The sequence below is a fragment of the Pseudopodoces humilis genome, chromosome 11 (genome assembly GCF_049639895.1).
Source record: "Pseudopodoces humilis isolate 2021_Gansu_Grassland_sample_001 chromosome 11, ASM4963989v1, whole genome shotgun sequence".
Lineage (NCBI taxonomy): Eukaryota > Metazoa > Chordata > Aves > Passeriformes > Paridae > Pseudopodoces > Pseudopodoces humilis.
This window is the reverse complement of record NC_142210.1, coordinates 9,507,333-9,532,525: the sequence shown is the minus strand read 5'-3', so window position 1 is coordinate 9,532,525 and position 25,193 is coordinate 9,507,333. Positions and strand designations below refer to the sequence as shown.

Here is a 25,193-nt window from a genome sequence, read left to right as displayed (position 1 = left end):
AATTTATTATTTTGGGGAAAAGGTTGACAAATTTTAACATACCTTTCCTCCAAGTTTCCCAGGGTCAACTCACTCCAGGCCCTGGTCTGCTCCCTTGTTACCACAGCAATTGTCAGTCAGTCCCTTCAGTGAGGCAGGGGGCAGCCAGAAGCTTCTTGGGGCAGGTTTTGTTCCAGGTACAAAGTGGCTTCTCTGTGCTGCACCTGCCTTCTCACTCTTCCTGTGCTCTGACGTTGTTGCTCCATGGGCTGCAGTCCTTTTGTGACAGTACTTGCACTGGTATGGATCATCCCCAGAATCACTTTATTTTGTGCAGCAAGTTTAAAACTGGTCCAGGGATTATTCCAGGGTAAACTCTTAACCAAAAAAAACCCCTTTCTCCTACTTTGGCTGGTTCATGAGCACCAGAGGAAAACAAAAGTAGTATCAAAACAGTCAAACACCAGCTTTCCTGCAGTCCATACATTTTTTGCCTATATTTAAGGGAAATTAAGCAAACCTTTTATCCATTAACCCAGATAGCTCACTTCTTTGAGAAGGATCTCCCTAAAGCTTTAAAGCACACTCTGGAGTACACTGAATGTGCTCTGCACCACACCTGCTCTGGGCACACAGGGCCAGGCTGCAGAGACTGTGCCAGCGCTCCAGCACATCATGTGGGGCCACACCAGCAGCCCTCAGCAAAACTCTGACTTGTACTATCACCCAGATTCAGAACATAAACCACAGCCAGCTGGGAGTTTGTTTCTGTTATTCCACATGGCCACTTCAGACCAACATCCCAGACTCCCAGCCCTTCCAGGCAATCCTTAAGTAACTTATAACTGCTCAGTGGCCACTCACAGACAAATGCTGCTCAGATGAGGACTTCTGTTCTAAGGCTTGACTTGCATTAGAATGTCTGAGCAAGACAACCATCCAAGGCCATGGGGAGGAGCTGTAATGGGGAACAGTTGTTTGCAAGAAAAAGGATCTCTCCAAAGCCAGCTGTGAGAGGCAGCAGTCAGGCAAGGACAGAGCTCATCAGTCTTCAAAACAATAAAAAAAATCTGTCAGCTCTGGTAAGAACTTTCCAGCAGGTGAAGCAATTGCTTCATCAAACTGGGGATCTATTTCATGACTGGATCTGATTTCAGAAATCAGCATTTTTAACTGACCAAAAAACAAAAACAGCTGCTGAAATTCCACCCACCTGAACCCTCTGGAAAACTAGCCAGGTGGAGAAAAAAATCCCCATCAGCACTCCAACAGATGCTGCTCCATATTCATATTTAACAGCTTTCCCCTTTCCTAGTCACTTCATCCAGATGTTCCAGAAGGTACTGGAAGTTCAATTAGAGGTGACATTTTATAAGTGCAAAGTAAAAACAACTCCATATTTATCATTCTGGAGTGAACCTGTCCAAACACAGCTCCTTCATGTAAGGCAGCTCACACACCTCACAGCACAGCTCACCTCATGCTTGACCACACACTGCCCCACTGCTTCACAAAAACAGGCCTGAGCTTCATGGGATTTGAAATTCCACATATTTAAATGTTTTCCACAGATTCACTGAAGTAGAAATGCAGAACATGTGAGGAAAATCCCAACCAAGGGTTTCCAAAAAGGAAGACCTGCAGTAAGGTACTACCATAGCGACTCTCTGTTGTGTCCCTGTGTTACTCCTGCTTGGTTTATAGCAGGAGTTGGAATGAACTCACTGACATCAGGTTCAGCTTGGCAAAACAAAGTTTCAGTACACAGGAAAACAAGAACTTTTCCAGAATTTAGTCTTCCATGTACATGACAAACACCACTCCAAAGGGATGCTTTCATTGAAGTTCATTTCATTTCATTTCAGTGGAGAATGCCCAAACCATATCAGATTTGTGTGAAAAACTGTCTGTCTTCCGTTTTTCCAGCTCCTCAAAGATTAAATGGATATCTGAATTTATTGTAAGACTTCTAGAAAGCTTGACACACCTTCAGAAATAGCTCCTATGACTGAAAGCTCAGAAGTGTTAATATTTTCTTGCCTTCTGAAATCTGGTAACAAATAAGAAATAATCAATTTTTTTATATAGGGAACAATGAGAAGCTTATAATAAACCCATGCAATGATTCTGTCCTTCATGTCTGCACACTCCAGAAGCCACAGCACAAACACCAGAATCTGCTCTCCAGCTGTTGTTTGGAAGTGTGATCCACACAGTCCCTCAGTGCTGAGCCAAAATGGGCACAATTCCTCAGCCATGGAATCAGAGGGGAAAATGACAGCAACCCCCATTCCCATTCCTCCCAACAGCAGGGAGGGCAGCTGGACCCAAACTCCTTCCCAAGCTGTCCACTGCTGCTGTCACTCCGCTGTGCCGGGCCAAATCCAGGCTCACACCTCTGGAGTGCAGCTCTGGGGAGAAGCAGCAGCTTCGAAGGTTCAGCAGCTCTCTGTTATTATATAACAGCATATACACACTTGGCACATAGGGGTATCATCATTAAACAGAGCAAGGCATGGCCAGAGAAAGTGGCTTTAGTCCTGCAGGCAAAAAAAAAAAAAAAAAAAAAAAAAAAAAGGCAAAACTACTGGCCTGAAGTGGCCAGTCCCTTCACTATCTCCTACTACAACCCATTTGTCTGTATAAATACTGTTTTCTTGGTATTTTAGGGGCCATTTTTTCCCTTTAGGAGAAGTGGTGCTGCCAGGGAAAACAGCACACTGACATAAAACCACAGGCTTTGCCTGTGCTTAAAGACAAGATGGAAGAGGGAAAAGAATTTTAAAAGCTAAACACAGTTATTTCATCACATCTTAATTCCGGGATGTGAGAAACCCTTATTTATTAACAGCAATATGTTAGGTTGTTCAACCATTAAATTTCAAGAATGTGCCTATTAACAAGTCTGCTGATTAGGATTAATTAGGGAGTGGAATTTCTTACATGGTACCTGATCACAGAGTTTAGAGGAAGTACAAAAAAACTCACAAGAATTCACAAATCCTACAACAAAGCAATCAAACTGCAGATGCTGAAATATTTTATACAAAGCTACATTTGCTTCAAGAACCCTTACCTGCAACGGTCAGGCAGTGACCAGGATTAGAGAAAAAGCAAGGTCCAACACCCACCTGGGTAACTGCCTTTAATTCTTGTCCCTGAAGAGACCAAGTGCACAGAGCACACTGAGGATTCATCTGCCAATTCTGCCCTCAGCAGTGCTTTGAACCTAAATTCACTGGGATTTTAATGGCAAATACCCTGCTGAGGACTCACAGAATAGTTTGGGATGGAAGGGGCCTTTAAAGGTCATCCAGTCCAACCCACCTGCAATGAGCAGGTGTTAATAAACCTTCCTACAAACCTACAAATACTGTAAGTAGCAGAACTTTTCAATAATCTAGCCCCAAAACTTCCCCTCAATTAAAAAGAAACAAAGTTAGTACCAATACAATAAATCTACCCCCTTGGTATCACAAGTCTTAATTTCTAACATGGCAGCAGCTCTGTCATTTAAAATATACACCTTATTAATTACTGTAATTAAAACCAAATAGCTTTAAATGTTAAAAAAATATTTATTTCAATTCTGTATACAAAAAAAAGTCAAAACAAATGTTTATTAGTACTGACAATTTTTGTGACTATTTAATGGCATGTATGTCTAAGCTCACTTTACAAAACCAAGTCCTTATAGAAGTGTAATCAGGTTTTTGATTTTCCTTAAGTATCTCTTTTACCTGACTAGCAGCACATATGCTTTTAAATAAGTATATGCTTATATATATGTATATGATTATAAGTATGCTTTTAAATAAGTAAAATATCAGAGCTTAACACACACAGTATGTTACACTGCAACTTTTGACCAGAATATTAAAGGATTTCTGAGGAACCAATGCTACATCTTTATCATTTACATCCAATTATTACCTGCTGAGAAAAGTATGCAGGCTTTTGAGACTTATATTCAGTGAACATAAACTTGGTCTTCTGTAAAAGTGTCTGCTGTTTTATTCTATGACTATTGCATATATACAAAACCAACCAAGCCCAAGAACACACCAGGAATCAGCATTCTGTTTACCTGGAGTCCCATTGCAGTTGTGCCTATTGTGTCCCAAAACCCGAAGCCCAAAGTCTGCAGCAAACAAGAGCTTCCCCTACATACATTACCTACAAACAGAAAGAGTAGGTATCATTTATTTCAAGAACACAGACAAAAAAAAAAATTCCTTTTAGGATGTTTTTCTGTATGAAATAAACAGCACTGTTTTTTATATTAAAAGAAAAAAAAACTCATAGAAAAGTAGATTTCATAAAGCACAGGTTGGTGAAACCCTTAAACTGCTTATCCTAATCCTCTACTCCATCAGTGCTGATGAGGAGATTCCAACAGGTCTGTGCCAAAGGCCAATAACCAAATTATTCCTCTGCAATGACACCTCTCTGCAATAGTTTGCAAATTCTTTTATTCTGAGGATAAAATGCCTGCACAATGAGTGATTTTTCAGGGCAATACTGGAACCAAACCCCTTGAAGTTCATCAGTTACCATTAACAGGCAGCAGTGCCACAGGCAGGACAGCCTTGTGTGGAGGGTGTGCCCTGAGGGACAACCCTGAGCTCTCAGGCCTCATGTCAGCTCCTCTGGTTGGGTAAGGAAATTCTTGAAAGTGAAGAATTCAAGGTACCCTGTGTTTAGGCATGATCTCCACAGGTCTACAAACCCTCAGGTCTGATACTGGTCTTCAAACAAGATAAATATTGAGAAATAGTGGAATTTTTAAAGCTGCATTAACAGCATATACAAAATAAAATTTTCAAGCCTTCTTAAAAAGTGAACCAGACACTTTAAAAAGGTATATTACTAAACAAATATATACTTTGTATGGCATAGCCACATACCTTTACAAAAAACTCCTAACAAATTGTTTCAGCTCTCTAAAGGGTAGCAGGTTTTGATTTAAAACATAAAAAGAAAGGCTTTAGGAAAACATAAGTAGTTACAACTCAGTTTTATCACATCCGAGCTCTATACAATATGGTGTGAGGAACACTGCAACACTGAAGTTTGTATTACATAGTCCCTTGGTAAGGACAGCAGGGAAAGGATAGCTGCAACTATTTGTCTGCTCAAAAGCTTAAACCTAGACTCAACTCACATGGCCCAACCACTGTCATCAAAGCAATCTTTTCAAGTGTCACTTCACATGGCAATCCCAAAAAATGAGCTGGTCGTCACAGATTCCTGAGAAAGGTTTGTAAGGAAAAACTGCATAGTTTTAAAGTTACATAGAAAATGTAACATTTCATCTGCAATGGATGAAGAAAGTCTGTTGTCTGAGAACATCAGCAGTCAAGAAGCCAAGGAATTCTTAAAGCTATACAAAATAATTTAAGGAAAAAGACAGTTTGGTAAAATCATCAGTCTTCTTCCATTTAAGGTGCATTAAGATGGAGACAGGCAAAGATCACATTTTGATTCTTATCTCACATTTCTTATTCAAGTTCCAACTTTGAGTCTCTCTGAACTCACAAAATCCTATGCAGTTTTGCAACAAGTAGTAAAAAAAATGGAAGAAAGATTATAAATTACTCTGTAAATTACAGATTACAAATAAATCTGTAAGTATTTTTGTAAGTCTGAATGGCACTTTACAATTTACATCAACACCTGCCAACTTCATCGTCTGTCAAACCTACGAAGCCTTCGCCTTCTCATGTCCTCTTCTGAATTCTCAGGTGGGAACCAAAACCCATAAGGTTGCTGCTCATTCCTGTGTGTTCCTCCACCAAAATCTGCAAGACACAATGAAAAACAACTGCTATTTTGGTCTGTAATAGGAGAAAAATGCACATATATCCTGTAAGCCAAAGCATCACAACACAAAGGAGACGGAATTGAACGTTTTCAATTCTGATGGTTTCAGGGCAATTACAACTTCCAGAAACTGCTCTTAAAGACAGTCAAATAAAAAGAAAAACCAAAACCAGAACCCCCCCTCCAACAATAAAGCTACCACCACCCAAAAAACCACCCCAACCCAACAACAAAACCAAACCAAATAACAAACCACAACCAAAAGAACATCTAACAAGTTAAGAATAACGAGTATTAGCAAGTATTCACATTTTTCATAATCCCTACTTTACACAGTAAACTCCAGAATATTAAACTATTTCAATGTCCTCAGCAGTTGCTTCTGGCAAAAGCAGCTTTTGTGTTTGCTTTTAGTACCGAGTCCAACATGTGCAGACCCACAGCAGATGCACACACAGCTCCCACCCCCAGCTGGCAGCAGTTTCACAAGGGAAGGACATGTGGCAGCCCAACCATACAAACGGCAAGCAAAATAATCTGAGCAGCAAGAGCATAGCCAGCCCCACAGGTGTGGGCCCTGGCACCCCGAGAGGAGCCAGGACAGGCGACTGCAGCAGCTCTCCAGAACTCACATCGAGTCAGCCAGCAAAGAAACAACCCAAGGCTTGGTTAAACTCAGCAGCTCAGCTGAGGGGCTCTGGGAAACAAAAAATCACAGTCTGCCTTCTGAGCAGAATTACAGTGCTCGGGACATGAAAATTAGCTTTAAGGGTAATAAAACCTTTTTAACATTAAGCATTTCTTAAGCTTTCACCTGCCTCACATAGGGTCAAAACTGAATTGTAATGCTGGAGTATAATAATTGATGTTTAAATCATCATTTTTCAACATTTTAAAAAAATATTTTCAGTAGTGAAATTGTCAGCTAAATATCAAAGTTTCTTATAAAAGCATTAACTTTTCTGTATAGCATACCAGGTTAATTTTTATTTAAGAAAACAAATACCACTTACACAGTTAAGACAGGTCCTTGCACAGTCCCCATAAAATATGCCCAACACTTCAAATATACATGTGCTTTAACAATCACTAGTAATAGAATGAGGTGCTATAAAAAAAGATGAAAAATGCTCTTTTATATATTGACCCAAAAATAAAAGGCTTAGACAATATATTTTTAAAAGCTTTAGGTTGGAGAAAAGATCTTATTTTACATCAAATGACACGGTGAACAGCAAAGGCTGGATGTTTTAAATACATGTATTTGTATCAGCATGTAGATATTTAAATTATCCTGTTACCTAAAATAGTTCCCTGACACCTTTTTTCTTTTAATTACAGCAGAAATATTAATGAAATAACACCTTTATCTTATCAAAATATTTATAAGCCACAGTGTTCAGAAATGGTAATTAGGCCACTGCTGCTACTGAAACACCATCTGATGTCTGTGCAAGAAACCAACACAGGCTTTTCAACAAATCAGCAAAAACAAATTAAAGACTAATGGAATCTAAGCCTGCATTTAAAGGATATGGAAAACTGCAACAACACTGATAGACAAAACCAAAGGATATAGCACAACAAACTTATAACGAAACATTAACCCTTCCATTGCATGTTTTACAACTTTATTGTGAACTAGAACCATGTTCTGTGAAATACAGAAGACTGAGACCCCAATCCCCATCCTGTCACTCTGTGTAGAAGTCTCTTTTGTAACTGAAGTTAACAATTATAGCACTATGGACCAAAACAAGAAAATTGCTGTAATTGCAACAGATGTAACTAAACCTGTATTAATGCAATGCCACAGAAGTGTTACATCAAACATTCTCACTTAATTTTTCTTCTTCTCTGAAGTTATGACCTTATTTTTAGGTTAGATAATAGAATTTGCAAGACAGTTTCTGTAAGATTCAGGAGTAATATGTCAAGCTACCAAACTGTGAAAGTCTCACTAGTAGAAATATGCAATTAGGCCTGATGATAGGAGTGCAAAAAAAAAAAAAAATAGCAGAGGTAACACAAAGCAGTATGTCTGTATTTCTTTTTCATGCCAGCTTTAGTTGTGTTAAAGAAGCATCTAGAACACTTCAGTTGAACAGCTTACCGTTTTCAGTATCACCATCTGCCCTGGCACTACTGAGTGTGGTATCCATACAAAAACCGAACTATACAAACACTTAAATACCCATACAAAGAACTGACACTTCTCATTTCTAAAAAAACTCTTCCTTTTGGAGAGGCTTTGCTGTAAAAGATAATCACAGACAGCAGTAATCTCTTTTGAACCCAGCAAGGACCATACAGCTAAGCAAAACAGAGAGCTTGATCTGGATATTTGATCAAATGTTATAACTTCCTTGCTTGGTTTTAATTTATACCAGTTTTATATAAATTATCTCTTCCATAAATAGTATAGCCCTGCTTATTATGTTATAACAACAGAATATAATCAAAGTTTACTAACCAGAGCTTGGGTGTGCTACAGATCACATACAGTGTCCTGCACTGAACACCTGACTTGCCTTGCTTTTTAATGAAAAAATACCAATGTTTAAAGTGCTCTTTCTATTTGAGAAAATGGGAGATCTCTTAATTTATAAACATCCAAAGATTTATTTTTTTTTCCAAAGAAGCAACGAGGTTGGACAAGACCTTTGAGATCATTGAGTCCAACCTATGACCCAACACCACCTTGTCAGGCAGACACTGGCACCAAGTGCCATATCCAGCCTTTTCTTAAACACCTCCAGGGACAGTGACTGCATCACCTCCCTGGACAGCTCATTCCAAGGTATTTTTGATGCATTTGGAGTTAGAAACAGCAAACTGGAGGGCAGCAAGAAGCCAGAGTCAAAAGCTCAATGTTGCTCTACTCATTTCATTTATTCCAGCCAATGCTTTAGGTTTAATCAAACTCCCTTATGATTTACTGAGCTGTACAGAGAATCCGAAGGAAAGGCAGTGCACGCATTTTTCCTCCTTTCATACTTTAGAAAGACTAGGAGGCTTCCAGAAAGAGCTGAGACACAAAAACCAGCAACCATTTCACAGCTTGTGTTTCACTAGGAGTCAGACAGAAACTACAACTGAATAAAAAATGCAACATGGCAAAACTGCCTTTATTCTCTCCTGTCCTTCCCTCTGCAAAATGCAGAAATGCTATACAGTCAGAGTTTTGGCTTTTAGTACTTATCACTGCCCCATTTTTTCCTACTTGGCTCCAAGTAGACCACATTCATTAGCCTTTGCTATTGTTTCTAACACAGCCTTTTGAGTTTCTGTCAATGTATGAAAAGAATTTTGTCATGCTATGAAGCAAACTATTCTTCCTGGTGCTGATGCCAATATGTCTCATCTACAGACTTTAACATAAACTGGTGAAGAAGAGAAATGGAATTAACTCCTGTTTCTGTGCTATGCTTTGAAACAGCTGACAAATGAAACATCAAATTAGCAGGAAAGTAGCTGAGGGTAATGAATAAAGAAGGAAAGCAACATACAATGAATCCAGACACAGCTGGATTGTTACAAGAGCAAGCCAGAACAATCTTGAACAGTGTCCGTCTCTCTCTTGTTTTTAAAAGGAGATGATAAAATTGAAAAATACACAAAACCATTCCCTCACAAAAGTCTGATAATTTGTTTTGGTTAGGAGAGTAGATGGCTAAAGACTTAATCTTTAATCCCTTCATACTTCAGGATTTTTATATTTAATCACGCCTCAAAAGCTTGTCTTTCCTGTATCAGTACCACCAAAATAAACTCTTTTTAAAGTAACAAATTATTAAAAGCACACTGGTAACATTTTTAGAAACCATCAATCACTACCTCATAAGCCAAAATCTTGAACACTTGCACACTCAGATCATCCATTTGCTACAAATAATCAACACTACAATGCAGAACTAAGAGGATAGAGACCACTGCTGGAGTTGATGCTCTTCCGCAAAGAATTAAGGGGATTAGTTTTTACAGCTACCTCCAGCTACCGTTTAGCTGGATACTGAAAATACTACAGAAGAGATGGCATAAAATAATCTCACTGCATTTCCCAGCCATTTAACAATTCACCATACGTTAATTCACCTAAAACAAGGCTAAACTCATTAACTGAAAACAGTTGATATATTTAGTTAATTATGTCTTTCTTTCCCAAGTATTAAATGGAATTTACGAACCAACTCAAAAAACCTTACATAAGCATTCTACTTAACCAGTCCCTAGGCTAAGACAGACTGACAGCTATTCTTCTCCTGAGTAGTAAGAAATCTATAAATAATTTCAGTTAGAAGAAGAATTTCAGGTGGGCTGCATATTTATGATAATGTAGCAGAAGCATTTTGTTGAGCTGCAAATAGCAAGGTACGCTTTTCCTTAGAAAATGACTAATTTATTCAGACATAAAAAAGAGAGTTCAGAACATAATTTTTAAAATGGTCGCAATGAAAAAAGAAATGTAAACTGTATACATAATCTATAGAATTAATCCAATGATAAACCTAAGTTAAAATAGTAAGCTATGGATAAATCTAAAATTAGGAATATTCATTGGCCTTAGTTTACCAGTAAAAACATTCCCAGAATAAGCTTGCTAACATTTGCAAGAATCTTACACTATAAAAAATCGCTTTGCTTTCCCGTTACTGCATTTCTGCTTGTGTAACAAAGACCCACAGCAACAAAGGAATTCTGAACAATATCCCTTTCCCAATGCCAAGCCTGAGAAACCCAGATGGATGGATGGAGATACCAATGCACACTGGAGCCACTCCCCAGCAGCTCCCACTTTCTCCAAGGCTAAGGGATGCTTTTGTGCAGCCCACACACAGCTCCTGCTAATGATGCCCACAGCTGGGAAGCAGAAGCGCTGCTCTCCAGCAAGGTGACCCTGCCAAACCCACTGTGAAAGGAACAACTTTTGTTCCTTTATGAACAAGTTCAAGTTACTGAGTGAAAAAAGTATTTTCCAGAGACCACTGAAGTTAGAGAAGACTCCCATTTGTATTACTGGGTCTTGGATCAAACATCAAGAAGTCTCTACCTCCATATGCAAATCATGTTTTTAAAATAGGTGTAATGTGTGTATGTATGCAAACCACCTCTAGCAACATCCAAGATTTAACTATTTTTAGTGTTTTCCCCCTATTTTAACTGTCTTCAGCAACTGAAACAATTGCAGGAAGAAAATCATCCATAAGAATTGGCAGTACCTAGAAGTGTATTTGCATATTTAGGAACTCCCAGAAAAGAATACTCAGCATTCTGTATACATTTCAGCATGAAAATCTGAATAAATTCTTACCTCAAAATCCATTGTAGCAATAGCAAGAACCTATGCCACTGTCAATTTGTTGCCTAAACGGCAAAGGAAGCCAACCCTTTAGGCAGTATTTCCAAAAATCCCTGCTTTGCAGAACTCGTCTTTACCCCACAGTATTTCAGAGGTGCTAACTGGTCGTGGTAATGGTTTGAAAGAGAAATCCATGGTGAAAGGCTCAGTGGTTCATTTAACTCTTTTGGTGAACTTTGATCACCATTGTGAAGAGAATTGGGAGTTTTTTGGTTCTAATTTTCAGTAAACTTCTTATCCTACACCAGCCACTGTATTTATGAAGAGACAGATAGAAGAGAATTCATTAAATATTTATAAAATAATTCTGACTATGCTTCGTGTTGCAAGTGCTCATCTTCTGACTCTAGTACCAAAACTTTCTGTGTGGAAATGATAAAAATTCATTGATTCATTTTTCCAAAAACTTTCTTAAGAAAGTGCTGCTAATCAGACCATAGAGCACAGCTGCAGTTTTAGAAAGGTATTTAGAACATGAGATCTGCTCAATGGGTTTTCCAAGAAGTGTGTTGGGTACCATAATAAATGTAAGAATTTAAAAAAAAAAAAAAAAAAACAACCAAAAGGAAATCCATCACAAAAGTTGCATCTAATTCTCAAAGCCTAAATCCTAGCATATGATTTCATGAAATGTATTTTAATCCAAAACAATGCACTGCATATTTGAGCACAATCTGCTTTAAGGTATTTCTACAGAAAACCACCATATTCAAGTGCAATGACCAGCATTTCTATAATTGCAGAAAGAACAGGTAACACTGGAAATAAAATATACAGCATTTCTCCAGTCTCCTCACACAAATTCCATTCTTATATTACAATATTCCATGGGCTGGAAAATTTCAGTGACTCCAATAAAAAGTCCTGTTTCAGTAGTAGCAAACAGACATGGGAACCCTTCCAGGGAACAGGTAAGTCAGATGCCCAAGTACTTCCTAACTGTTCCAAGTGACTCTGATTAGCTCATACCTGGTCATCGAAAAGCTTTTGAGGGGAGAGGTATTTTATTGGTTTACTTTTAAATCATAAGTGAAGAAATGCATAGACAGTTCATGATAAAATGTAAGAGAAATGTCTATACCTGATACTTGTAGATATTTCTCTTCAGTCACAAACTATAAAGATTACCACCTCCATGTTTAAAAAGCTTAGTCTTTAGTGGAGAAACAACAGCTTGCAAAGGATTCTTAACATTATTGACACTGAAAATCAGACACTGAGAAGCTGAACTCATATAAAATCCCAACACTCACCACAACAAAAATCCAAACCCACGTGCCACACAAATCAAGATATTTCTTCTGAGAAGAAAAGCAAACACACAATAGATCAGAGATTTATATTGGGGTTACATTAAGGGTGGCTGGTAATACCAGCACTAAACAAAAATGTCAGCTGTGTATTTGAACTTCATAGCAAAAGGAGTTTAAATATCAAAAGCTATGACTTTTTTAAATCCAAAATTATTTTCTTAAGTAAAGGAAGAATTAATGCAATTTGAAACCAATATAAAATTATGAGAATAACAATAAAAATTAAAAAAAACCCAAACCAAACTAAGCCAACAAACTCTGGAGAGAAAACCAATTAATGTTGTTTAAATGGTTTCTTGTTTGAGGCAACAACATAACTACAACTGAGAATGGAAAAAACTTAAGCAGCAGCTCCTTTCAACATAGAGACCTAAATCACTGAAACAGTTTGATAGTCTTAAAATTGATGCTTCCATAGACCTCAAACAAGCTTAGCAATTTCTTTTCTTGCACTAGACTCTAATTACTATTATTACAGAAATTTTCAGGATATTGCATAAAAACAGATCTGCAGTTCAGGAATGCCTGAATGTGGACTAAACAGAAATGGTGTATCTTTAGGGTGGGTTTAGATAAGCCATGTATGATTTTAGAGAGCAGTATCTACTGAGCTTAAATTCAATGCATGTCTTAATACGAATTATTTTTCAGTTGTGGACAACAGCTAATACCAGGAAATTCTGTATTATATAATTAATTCTTTTATTAGCTTAGCAGGATACTATCACAGCAATTTATAGGAATGGATCAACATTCTATATCCATAATGGTACATTTTGTGGCCTAGAAGCCATAATAAATGTACTTGTCCAAATAAGGATGAAAAAGATATTATTAATCAATTGAAATTATTGGAGTACTCTGTTGTCCAAGTTACAGAGCAGCTGTGATAGTTTAAATGTCATAGATGGGGAAAAAAATATGGGAGCTTTAAATTTATTGTGGTACCTGTTATTACAACCTATTTCAAATTATTTTATGTAATTTTTTGTCATGTTAAGTACCTGTTTCATCATCCATGTAATTGCAAGAATCTCTGAATGTTCATGCTTTAGGGAAAATGTATCGTGTTCAAAGGATAGTGCTCATTCAAGCTAATTATTTTTCAAACTAACTGACAGGGAAGAATATCCTAATTGCCCATTAGCACAGTAAATTTAATCTCATCCTTTGTATCCCCAAAACAGGTGTGATCAGTGACATGCTCTGTATTATCTTCTTTGTGAAATAAGACATCTGCCTATAGGCAAACTGAACCTTTACACAGCTTGTTTAAGGAAGTATTTTAAGAGCTCAAATCTTGGGTCTTGCTTGTCCAAACTGAAGTGTTCCAGCAGGAAGGAGAAAGAGGTGCCAAATATAGCAAGATCCCTATATATTTGATCACACCAAATTATAATGGAAACAATATATGATGATACTTTTTCCTGCTTCAATTGCCTGTGAAAAAAACTAACCAGCACTGAAACCATGCACTACCAGAGCGTTAAGAAAAACTGCTTTTGTCAGGGAAGTTTAAAGTGAAACTTGGTTTGCCACAGCAATCTACAAGAGAGTACTACTGAAATTCATTCTTGTGTTTCATCAAAGGATATTCTCAAAAAAAAAATATTCCCTCTTATAGCATAAAACTTACCTTTGTTCAAAAACACAAGCTGACCAAAAGTACCTCTTACCTGGAGTGCTGGAGATTATTTAAGGCTACAAATGAAAAGCTGCAGATGTTTCATAGTGATACATGTAAGCTTTTACAGTGCATACTGTCTACTTATTTATATTATAATCTTATTATTGTTACTTGTATTCTGTTTCCTTCTAGTTCCTAGAAACCTCTAGTTTCAAAAAGCTCCACAAAAATGGCTCATTCTTTTACTTAACATCTCAAAATACTTAATATTAAAAGCTTTGAAGAAGCTTAATATTAAAAGCTTCTCAAACTGTGTTAAAAATTATGTAAAATATCACCTTAGACCATAAAATAGACAATATCCCCTACAATAAAACTCATTTTGTACCCATTCCTTCCCAAAATTACAAGATATGTCTAAAAATAAGTCATGAGGAATACATCTTGTTTTCCCTCCTGAGTCCCTTCCAGTATGAATCATAACTTGAGAGATAAAAATGAAATAAAATTCCTACCTCTTTCATTAAGACTGTTTAGCACTGCCCTTTCAAGCTGTTCTTCTTCAGTGAGCCCACCTGTATAATCAAAGTAGTTCCTTGGAGTTCTGTGTTGATAATCTGGATAATAGCCATAATACTCTGTAAAATGAACCAAAAAATAAAATAAATTGCTGCTACTCAGCAAGTGTGAAATCAGATACTATCTTCTTGCTATCTTTCTTCCACAAATTGTTTTAATTTGGGAAAGAAAAAAATTATTAGGGTTCAATTACTTGTACAATATATGCCATGAAGTAACTTCTAATTTACAAAGCCAAAGCATGGTAACAGGAGAAAAAAAAAAAAAAAAAAACAACTGAAAAAAGATGGACCAAACATGTCAATTTTTTAATCTGTTAGAAGTGTTATAGAATTGCTATTACTAAGAAGTTTAACACAGAAATTGAAAGACAGTTTTCATCATCTCCTTTTAACATTAGTTGACAATATTTGGACACCTTACTGCTATCACTAGAACACAAACCAGGTACTGCTAAGGCGTTTTCTCCCCACCTCTCTTCCCCTTTCCCCCAGGGCCCATGAAACAATGCCATCATGAATTCCAGTCATCTTTGGAGCTAGAGAAGTCACAGGGAAAGACTCCTGCAACTTCCTGCAGTGCTGTACACAGCTCATGTCGTGCTCTGGCACAGCTAAACCTGCCCTGCAAGAAGCCAGCAGAGCACAGATCTCATCAGTGTCTCACTCACTGCTGACAACCCTTTCTGGCCTTTGCAAAGCTGGCCAAAACCAAGCACAGGCCATCATCCACCCAAACACATGGGATTCAAAAGGAAAAAAATTACTTGGTTAGAGAATTGAGCAAGACTCTCTTCCTGTTAACAACACAATCTGATCTTGCCTGAGCACAGAAAACCTAAGCTGAGAAAAATTATGGAAAAAGGACACACTTTTCAACTGAAGAAAACTATGGAGAAAAGTCCCATTTTTCTATTCCATTTCTGTATTTTCAAAACACAAAGCTTTTGTGATGTGCTCATTTTCAGACATCTGAAGAAGGGATTTTGAAGAATCAAAGTACAGAAAGGTTGGCAGTTTCTTCCAACTGAGAGAAAATTATACAAAGGTTAATCAAGATGAGTAAAGTGGAAATATTTTTGTATGAAACAAGTACAGCAAGCCATTTCCCTTTTCTTCAGCTTATTAGCATCAATGATAGTCTTGTGTTCTCTCATTGCTTCTATCAATTCCAGATGAAACTTGTGAAGGTTCTGTACTTAACAACAAATACAGATGACAAAGTGAGGACAAATAAGCAATTTCTTTTTAAAAATTATTTTGTTAAAGAAAAATATCTCAAGTCCTTTAGACAAATAAAACCAGCAATACTCTGTCTTGAAAGTTTCCCAGAAAAAGAGGAAAAACTGAACAGAGTAACTGCACAAAATTCAACATAAAATTATATATATTCCTCTGTATTTGCAAATATTCCTACATTGATTTTATATACACATGTACATTCACACAGATGTAGGCATACACATTATACACACACATTGTCTGTTTCTTGTCTTGGAACACAACTGACAGTGGAAGATTTTTCCTACACCTGCAGTGAAATCTGACTGAGGGATAGCATTTAGCTGTTATGTCGGTACACTTTGGATGCAATCTTCATATACTCCCCTCATTCTCCTCTGCTTTTTATGCTAATCTGAATGAACATTTTCTCAGCTATGAATTTATTTACTGGAGGCTTCGAAACTACATGCATGAAGAGTGTAAAAATCCTGGTACTAAAAGCATGAAATTATCTGATGAAAGCAAAAGGATGCTGTATTTTAGGTTTGTTCTATTGCTGTAGTTCTTTCTGTTTTATGTTTCACACTGCCAGCAAGTTGTAAATGCTCAGAAAGCTGTAATCTTTTATTTTAAAATGAGACAGTTTGCTAACATCAACATGTTCAAGGTGTTCCTATTAATCAAAATAAATGTCCTAATACTTTATTCATGAACTGCACCTAGAGAAAACCTAATTCACCTACTAAATACTAAATGTGTTAAAATTACACTTAAAACCTTTTTTCTTTTAAAGCTGTTTCCTTGTGCTGTTTCGTAAAATCTATTCTGACCATAATTTCATCTATTTTTCTCTTTAAATTGGTATTTAAAGGCACATAGCAATAAATCAGCAATTCCAGAAAGTGAGAAACTAATCAAGATATGCATCATTAGCCTATGACACTAGAGTGAGTTTTCTTCATTCACAGATGGTCAAATTTATTCCATATATTATACACCAAGCAAAAGGTTAAATCTTCCATTAAGGCTTCTGCAAATAGGATGAAAGACAATTACAAAGTATATGAACAGGGAATGAACATAACAAATATATATTTTCTTAACTGCAGTTGCCATTTTAGACAAATTACTTTAGTACAAAGTAGAAATTAAATGGTTATATCTAAAGGCTACTTTAAACTGTTATATCTAAAGGAACTTGGAGGACAGGATAATTCAGATTAACTCTCTCCATCTCCCCCTTGCCCAAAAGAACTCAAAGTAACAGCATTTGGGGACTGCCCAAAACAGATTTCCTTGCTGTCAGCATACTAAATTTTTTTTTCCCTCCCCATCACAGCAGATCTACTGTATGAAATCTCTTCCATTTTCCCTACTTGAAAAGAGCTGGAAAAGCAAACAGAAAGGGCTGTTCAGAATCTCTCTGCTGCTCCTTCATGAGGGGTGGTCTTGTATCCACCCAAGCTCCCAGCAACTGGTGATTGTACAGGGGCTGTAATAGATCACAGAGTTTAAATGTCAAGTACAAATTCTTATCTTCATTAGCTATTAAAGGACTTTTTTCGACATAAATCTTTTGACTTTCCATCCACCCTGCTATTGTGGGATACTGGAGGAAGGTTCAGTGTCTGTGAGCAGCTGGGCTGAGCCCCACCTTTACTTGGGCTGGGATTGCCAACCATGGGAACAGGTAACTTGTGAATACTGTGTTCACCTCCCATTTCACTTCACAGTAGTAATTGTTATATTTCTTTACTGACCTTTAGATCAAATGTTTTTTAACTTGAGAGTAAATCAGAGTAACAAAAATCCTGGGTAAACATACTTTTAAATTGGAATAATCCCTGTTGTTGTTATTGAGGAAAGCAGGCTAAGATCTTTTGTTTAGGAATTACAAAACAGATGTTTCAAAATATTTAAGAACACAGAATCCTGCTTGTGGGAACTATTTAATGTAATAATAAAATTGGAGATAGATCATGGAAGACAAAGTCCATCAGGGAGAATAAAAGCAGCTATAAACTTGGCTCAAAGTAGCACATCTCACTTATAAAAGACTACACAAAATAAAAACCCCTTCTGATGAAACATCAGAGAACAGTAAGAATGATCAAACATGTGAAATAGCTTCCTTATAAGCAACCAGACAGACTCCAACTTTCCAAATAGAGGGAAAAGATGACCATTTTGAGTACAGGACTGTAGCCTAAAAAACTACTAAGGAAGGAAGTACATAAAGAATGAAGGTTCAGTCTCCCTCCCAAAGAAGAATTAATGTGTATCAAACAAAATTGGTAGTTAGCAGGTTCAAGCCAAACCAAAAAATGACAGATTCTAAGCCAGGAAGCAAACTGTGAATCTTTACTGATGATGTAGGTGTTAAGTGTTCATGTCAATTCAAAGAGCTTTTGACAAATTGGTGGAAGAAGGAGCTACCACAGGCTATTAAAGACAAAATTCTCCCATAAAACTTTCTGCTGAGAACATCTTTAAGCCACAAGCCACTGCACACTGGGAGATATTTGAGAGAGTTATCACTATGCATTTATCCCATTCTTCCAGCAGATGCCTAGGACAGAGCATAAAACACCGCAGGAGGTAAGAGATGCCAGGATATGCATCCCTTAGCTCAGATTCAACACCCAGAGCCCTTCTCTCAGCCTCTCCTGGCCCTCACAGACAAGGATTCCACCTATTACATCTGTACACTCCACATGCAATGATTCAATGTTCTGCAGGAGAAGTGAATCAAATGTGGTCCAGTCAGTGCCAGCATTCCAGCCATTCATCTATAAACTAAGGATGGCCTAAATTCAGTCTGCTGAGGAGGGGCTTTTTGCACATAAATAACTTCATTTACAAAGACTGTTCCAAGGAAGACATCCTTGTTAGAAGATAAAAACCACCCCAGAACAGAACAGATAAATTTGCTGGATGAGGGCTTATTTACCAAGGTCCAAAATGCTGCTTTTAGCAAACACAATTTCCCCACTGCTACACCTTGTGCAAAAGGAATGATACTTCCCCAAGGTAGCATTTTAGGAAGTCATGACCTTAATTTGAGGCTTAAGCCTCGAATTTGTACAAATTTGTACTAAATCAGATCTGTAGAAAATCCATCCACATGCTTACCTGAAGAGGAAAGGTAAGACATGCCCAGAGAAGTAACATAAGTTTAGCAAGTATACATATGCAGAATATTTTGTCTACTATGTATGTTTCCATTTACATAGCTCTCCTATACATTTTCTAATCATTACCAAAAGCTATTTTTAAAGCTGGAATTAGTTTTTGGTTAAGTGGACAAGAGTACTCACCTGAATAGTGGTTCCTCGGCCTGTCAGGCTCAGTGAAGAAAGAAAAGCCAGCTAAATAAAAGAATAATGCATATACTGTTAGAATAATCATATTTTCTTTAAATTCAAATTTAAAGTACCCTTTCTTTAAGAGTCTGTTTCATAAGATACAGGCAGGAAATCAGTCATGGATATCTGTGGATTGCTTTGGCATCATTGAAAGACTGTACTATTGCAAGCTTGTATGTTCCAGATTCTATAGAAGTGTGCTATGTTCAAGCAACATATCAATGTAGACCAGAAAAAACGCAAACCTATAATGTTCTCCCCAGAAAGCACAACGAGCAATTTCTCTACTGAGAGTATTCATTATTAATAATGTTTAATGAACAGAAAACTGAGGACTGGAGCATTATTCCTGCTTTGCCACACAAGAAAAAAAATGCCCTTGTACTGAACACTGCTTCCTGCAGCTGTCAGTCACACACAACCTGCACAGCAGCCCAGTCTCCAGGGCAGGTTTCACTAACAGTACTGTGATGTTATCCCTGAATTCCCAGAGAAATGCATTGGAAGGGACCTCAGAAGGTTCCCCAGTCCAACTCCAAACCTGAGCAGTGTTAGTGAGGAGATCAGAGCACGTTACCAAGTCAGGGCTGCATCATGCTAAAGTCCAAGGCTGGAGACTCTGAAGCTTCCCTGGCAGCTGAGCTGATGCCTGCCTGTTCTATAGTCATCATCCCATGGCACAGAATCATGCAAGGTTAACCTTTAACTAACGGGACACCTGATGTCTGCTCCCTCCAGTAAGGCAGGAAAGCTGATGCTTTGGTGTCCTTTTTTCCCTTCCAGCTGCTGAACATACATGACTTACAGACTATCCCCAAACTGTGATCCAAGCCCCAGTGAGAGCACACACATTTGAACAAATAATACCTCGCTATACAAACACCGTATCCGTGCTCAATTTGATGGAACAGACATGAATAAAGTACTCAACCTATCAAGCAATCAGACATAAAAAGCCAAATATTCCACCAACCAACCCCAGCACAGCTGTTGTGTCAGGGTTTAGATTTCCAATTAAAACACTGCCATTTATGGGAGTGTTCATGTAAAAGTTTGCAGTGCTGTATTTGAAACAACTGTTAAGACAAAAGATGTTTAAAGCTATAAACTTTTTTAAAAAGTAATTATTACTGCAATATGAAAAACTGTAATAATACACTGTTGGAAAGCTCAAGAAATCCAGTAACAATTTTTAAGTATCCTACCACCTCTTTCAAACTGTAGAGACTTCCATTAGAATCAACACAACAGTAGAAATCAAGAAGGAAACATTTTGCTCTTACATGTGTTTATGGCTTCACCACACTTCATTTGAAGTTCCATTTTCATTCAAACATTATACTATAAATAAATACTTTTAAAAAGAAGATTAAAAGATATTCCTCTGAGTAAGAATACCTGAAAGTCACATTCTTAATTGTTCTTAGCCGTATATAAGAAAAAAAAATTAATTTTTTTCTTCTGCACCCACCTTAATAAAATGAGCATATCTTTAATTATCTAAAAACTTGCTGGAATGGGCTGAATTTATGCAAGACTTACTGAGTTTCAGAAGTGTTCCTTATGCAGATTTTGTAAATTCAACAAAATTATATACCTGCACAGGCTTGCATGATTTTTTTCAGAGGTCCCATAGTGTACATCAATCCAACAAGAATCCCTGACAGATGCCCAGCAAAAGAAGTCCTAGAAAATAAAAAAATCTTGAGTAATGCAAAGGGACACTTTTTTTGGTAGGGATACAAAAGGGAGAGTGTAGAATTTGTTGTAAAGTCTCTGAGACTTCCCTGACAAAGTCCCTGAGTGAGACCAAGCACAGAGACATTACCTGCCTGCAAGCATATAATGCCAAGTTTTCTTTCTTTGTAACTACCTTAAACTTGGGAGTTACACAGTTACAGAAAAGTATTTAAAAAATATCCTGAAAAATTGGAGAGATTATTTTAGTTGCTACAGAATATGCTTTCCCTAAAAACAATTAAAGAGTTACCAAAGGACTAAACTGGTTTTAAGCTTTAGAAAAGTAACTTACATTGTAATGTCTGGATGGATCTTATCAAACCATGCCCAGTTATGAGTGAAAGCACAAACACAATATTTGCTACTGCACTACCCATGCAATCCTACAATTAGTCTGAAAGAAGTATGAATGCAGATCCATTGCAATCTTTGTAATACACTGCCTTCAAAACTGAAAGACCAATTGAAATGCTGTGATCCAAATTCTTTTCTATGCATACCAACAATTTCTTTAAAAATATCATTCACATTTGTACACAGAATGAAAAGGCTCTGGAGTTTTTTGAGAATTCAACACAGAGGCATGTATTTTCATTAAACAAAGAGATTTGCTCTAGCTATTGACATGACTATGGGGTACTCTATACATTCAAAAATCAATTTTGAGCATTCAAATTAAGAGTTAAACTCTATTGTGTTTAAACATAAATTAAGAGAAAATCTTCTGAATTCAAGCAGGTGTAAACACTACTTGCAAATTTTTCACCTCTATTATGAAGTTGCAGAAGCCAATACACTAAACATTAACATCTCCTTGTATGTGCAATTAGAAATAACTCATTTATACTGGTTATCAAAAAATCTAAATAATACAAGCTAAAATGAGATTTTTTTTCCTTTATAAAGTAAAAATGAAACCTCTGTTTAATGTACCAAGTGTAATGTTTGCATCAATTTTTACATTCACATCAGTGATCTACAGGAGTTATACAGATGATGGCACGAGCACTCAAGCCAACTTCCAGGCATCAGTGGTAAAAGGAGACAGGACACATCACTAGAGGGAGGTAAAGATCAAATCTAAATTCACTCTTTTGCCACCTACTTCACCACAAACTCATATCCTGCCATGGAGAACTGCAGTTCTCTCTTGTCAGTAACCAACAACTCTCTAAAGAGTAACACAAGAATGCTGACATGAGAATTTATAGATAAAAGATAGTTACCAAAATAAAGTATCTATAAGGAACTAATTTTCCAAACAGATTTCTCTGGAACAGATATTCCAAATTTATGAAAAATGAATGCCCGACTTGGAAAATGTCTCACCTCAGAAAATGAAAAATACTTAAAAATCGCCTACTCTAGAAATCACCAACATAATATTGGTTCACCTAAGACTTAGGATGCCTGCCCAGTTCTGGAAGAGGCAGATTAAACAGAAAGCAACTTTTCACATGTCTGTTCTTACATTAAATAAATAAGCCCAAGGACTGCAAAGAAAATATAGATATATCTCAAAACTCTTCATGGAAGGTGAAGATTAGAAGGCTACTGAATGCACTTTAAATTTCTTTCCAAAATAAAAACATTAATGAGAAATTAATGAGAAAGAAAATAATAAGATGTCAATAGACTCCTAAATCCCCTCTCAGCACACAAATCAAAGTTTTCAAAAAGCTCAGTATAATTTTTGTACCTTTCATTGGTTATGGATTCTCAGGTGAACCTGTTACACCAGTCAAATAAGGCAGGTCCAAATTTACTGCATGACTTTCTAACTGGACAGAATTCTGCCCCAATTACTCACCTCCTATCTATTCAAAACAAAATTATGCAACTTGGTCTACAAAAGGAACCAGCTGAACACAGACTTCAAATATTATAACCTGTCCTGAGCACACAGATGTGCATGTAAGAGCAATGCTGTGAGTGCTATAATTGCTATGGTTCATTGCAAGGCAGTTGGCAGTTATTAATTAAACATGTCATGTTCTAGGACTGAATTTCTGGAGGTCACTACCTGTTTTCTGTAGCCCCCATTATCCTTTAAGTTCTGTGAAATTGCCCTCTGTAGAGGTCACTGTAGAAGTTTAGATGAGGCAGAAATCTAAACTTCCATTAAATATTTTTTGATATTATTTCTGGACTTCTTATCCACTCTCTACCCAAGGACATTTCTATAGTAATGCAACTGAAAAAGAACAGCATACAATGTCTGAAATCATGTTTTTCCTCTACCATAAACAGTATGATATGGTTTTACTTCATACATAATGCTCTTCTACTATTCTTTAATTAAAAACAGTATTGTAAAATATATCACCAAATAAAACCTATGTTCAGCTGAAACAGCAGTTTATATTTTTCCAAAAAGTGTTTTAAATGCACTGAAAGCTTTAGTTTTATACTTGTAACAATGCCAAGCAGCTCACAAATAAAATTGTATTTGGGCAGAGCACTCTTCTGTATTTAATCCTCACTGCAGTCAATTGAGCAGCCAGGCACAAAGCAATAAAACCAGTGCTTAACCTAAGCAATATTTGAATTCTCCTTCTGCGCTAGAAAATGTTCTATCAGCTATATCACAGAATCTGACAAGGAATAACTCAGTATTGCTGAGCCCTTTTTTTTTAATCTTTCTGAAAAGTGGGAAATTGTATATAAACTGTGATTTGATCGTTCGCAGGTTGTCTGTACAATGTACTTTGTGTGTCTGTACTTTGCATATATTCAGCAATATGAGTCACAATTACAAAATATTACATAGGAAAATTACTCATTTGCAAATAGGACTACAAAAATCAACTGCCAAAGAAGTGCAAGGCCCTGTTCTCCCAGAGATAGGGGTAGATGAACTGTGCTGACACAGAGCACACAGGGAAACTGAGGGAGATGACCAGCAGCACTGCAGGACAGTGACACTGACAGTGACAAAACTGGCAGAATACAGGATGATAGTTTCATCATAAATCAGAGGAGTGACTAAGCCAGAGTGGGGTAGGACAGAAATGGCAAGCAAACAGTGGAATGCTGCTCAGGTAATGAAGCCCTTAGCACTATGGTGGAGTAGTTTTGTTACCTCATTGAAAAGGCACAGACCGTTTCCTTGTCCATCAACTTTTGTTATCTTCCCTCAGATAACTCAATTACACCTTCTGGGAAGAGTATTTCAGGTTTTTAATTTGAGATGTACTCAAAATACTGCAGACTGCAGCCCCAACACTGCACTGGGATACCAGCTAACACTACTCACACTTCATGAGACATTTCAAACTACTCCAGATTGCCCAAATCTCTTCTCCTTCCTATGAAATATTAAATGCACTTACCCTGGGGAGATTAAATGAATAGCCACCAGCTCCACCCAACAAGCATATTTACTAGCTATCGGCAATCCAAAGATATTGCTCACTCTTCCTGGATTATAATGGTTGTTTAGAACTTTCAAAGCAAACAAGACTCCTGCAAACAAGAAGAAATCACATGAAGAGAGAAATAATGTACAAATAATAAAGGAATGTAAACAATTTGAAGTACCATGCTGTGTCAAAGCACCATGAATCATACAGCTGCATGCCAGAACACTTCTGTTATTTCAGTGATACTTTTCAGTGACTTAAAAAAAAAAATACAAAAATTATGTATTTGTATAACAGCCAAATCTAAGCTGCTTTTTAATGTGCCTGCTCACTGTAGCTGTTCAGGTATTCAAAATAATACAAACATAATTTAAAATGGGAGTTCTAGTTGAAATAATTGACAAAATTAGTGAATTCAAAAAAATGTTCTGTGATTTGAGAAAACCCATTACTGAAAACAAGGCAAACAAATACGTGTAAAGCTCAACAGTAGGTTCAAATTCTGAGTTAATGAAAAATCATCTTACACAAACTCCAGAATCACTTGTTTCTGAAAAAAAAAAGTAGCTAAATCACTTTTAATCACAGTAAATATTATTAATTTTAACTGACTGCAACTGTTTTTTCATGCAACCACTAGCCAATATGATGAAATGAATTCAGAGAACTTATTGGAAGTGCTTATGAAGACGTTCCTCTCAAGAGACAGCTCACAGTGGTCTGAAAAAACCCTGGAAAATTAATAAGTAAAACTTCTGACATGGACATATGAAGGCTGGCACAGGCAGCCAAACCACTCAGGGAAAGGGGCTGCACTTGGGAC

General features: G+C 37.0%; 1 protein-coding gene across 4 annotated transcripts in view; it reads right to left on the bottom strand.

Annotated features, from left to right (window-relative positions):
• Positions 1 to 2,635: 2,635 nt before the first annotated feature.
• The window catches only part of RHBDD1 (rhomboid domain containing 1), a 29,583-nt gene continuing 7,025 nt past the window's right edge, over positions 2,636 to 25,193 (bottom strand). For 2 of the 4 annotated variants that reach the window (XM_005527107.3, XM_088061307.1), the window contains exons 3-8: positions 24,341 to 24,473; positions 20,866 to 20,954; positions 19,221 to 19,271; positions 14,617 to 14,739; positions 5,685 to 5,780; positions 2,636 to 4,155 (exon numbers count right to left, since the gene is read on the bottom strand). In XM_005527107.3, the coding sequence (XP_005527164.2) occupies positions 4,004 to 4,155; positions 5,685 to 5,780; positions 14,617 to 14,739; positions 19,221 to 19,271; positions 20,866 to 20,954; positions 24,341 to 24,473 (644 nt within the window). In that variant the 3' untranslated portion in view covers positions 2,636 to 4,003. Of the gene's footprint in view, positions 5,781 to 14,616; positions 14,740 to 19,220; positions 19,272 to 20,865; positions 20,955 to 24,340; positions 24,474 to 25,193 lie in introns of all 4 variants that reach the window. The other 2 variants (XM_014256121.2, XM_014256120.2) reach the window with 2 other exon arrangements.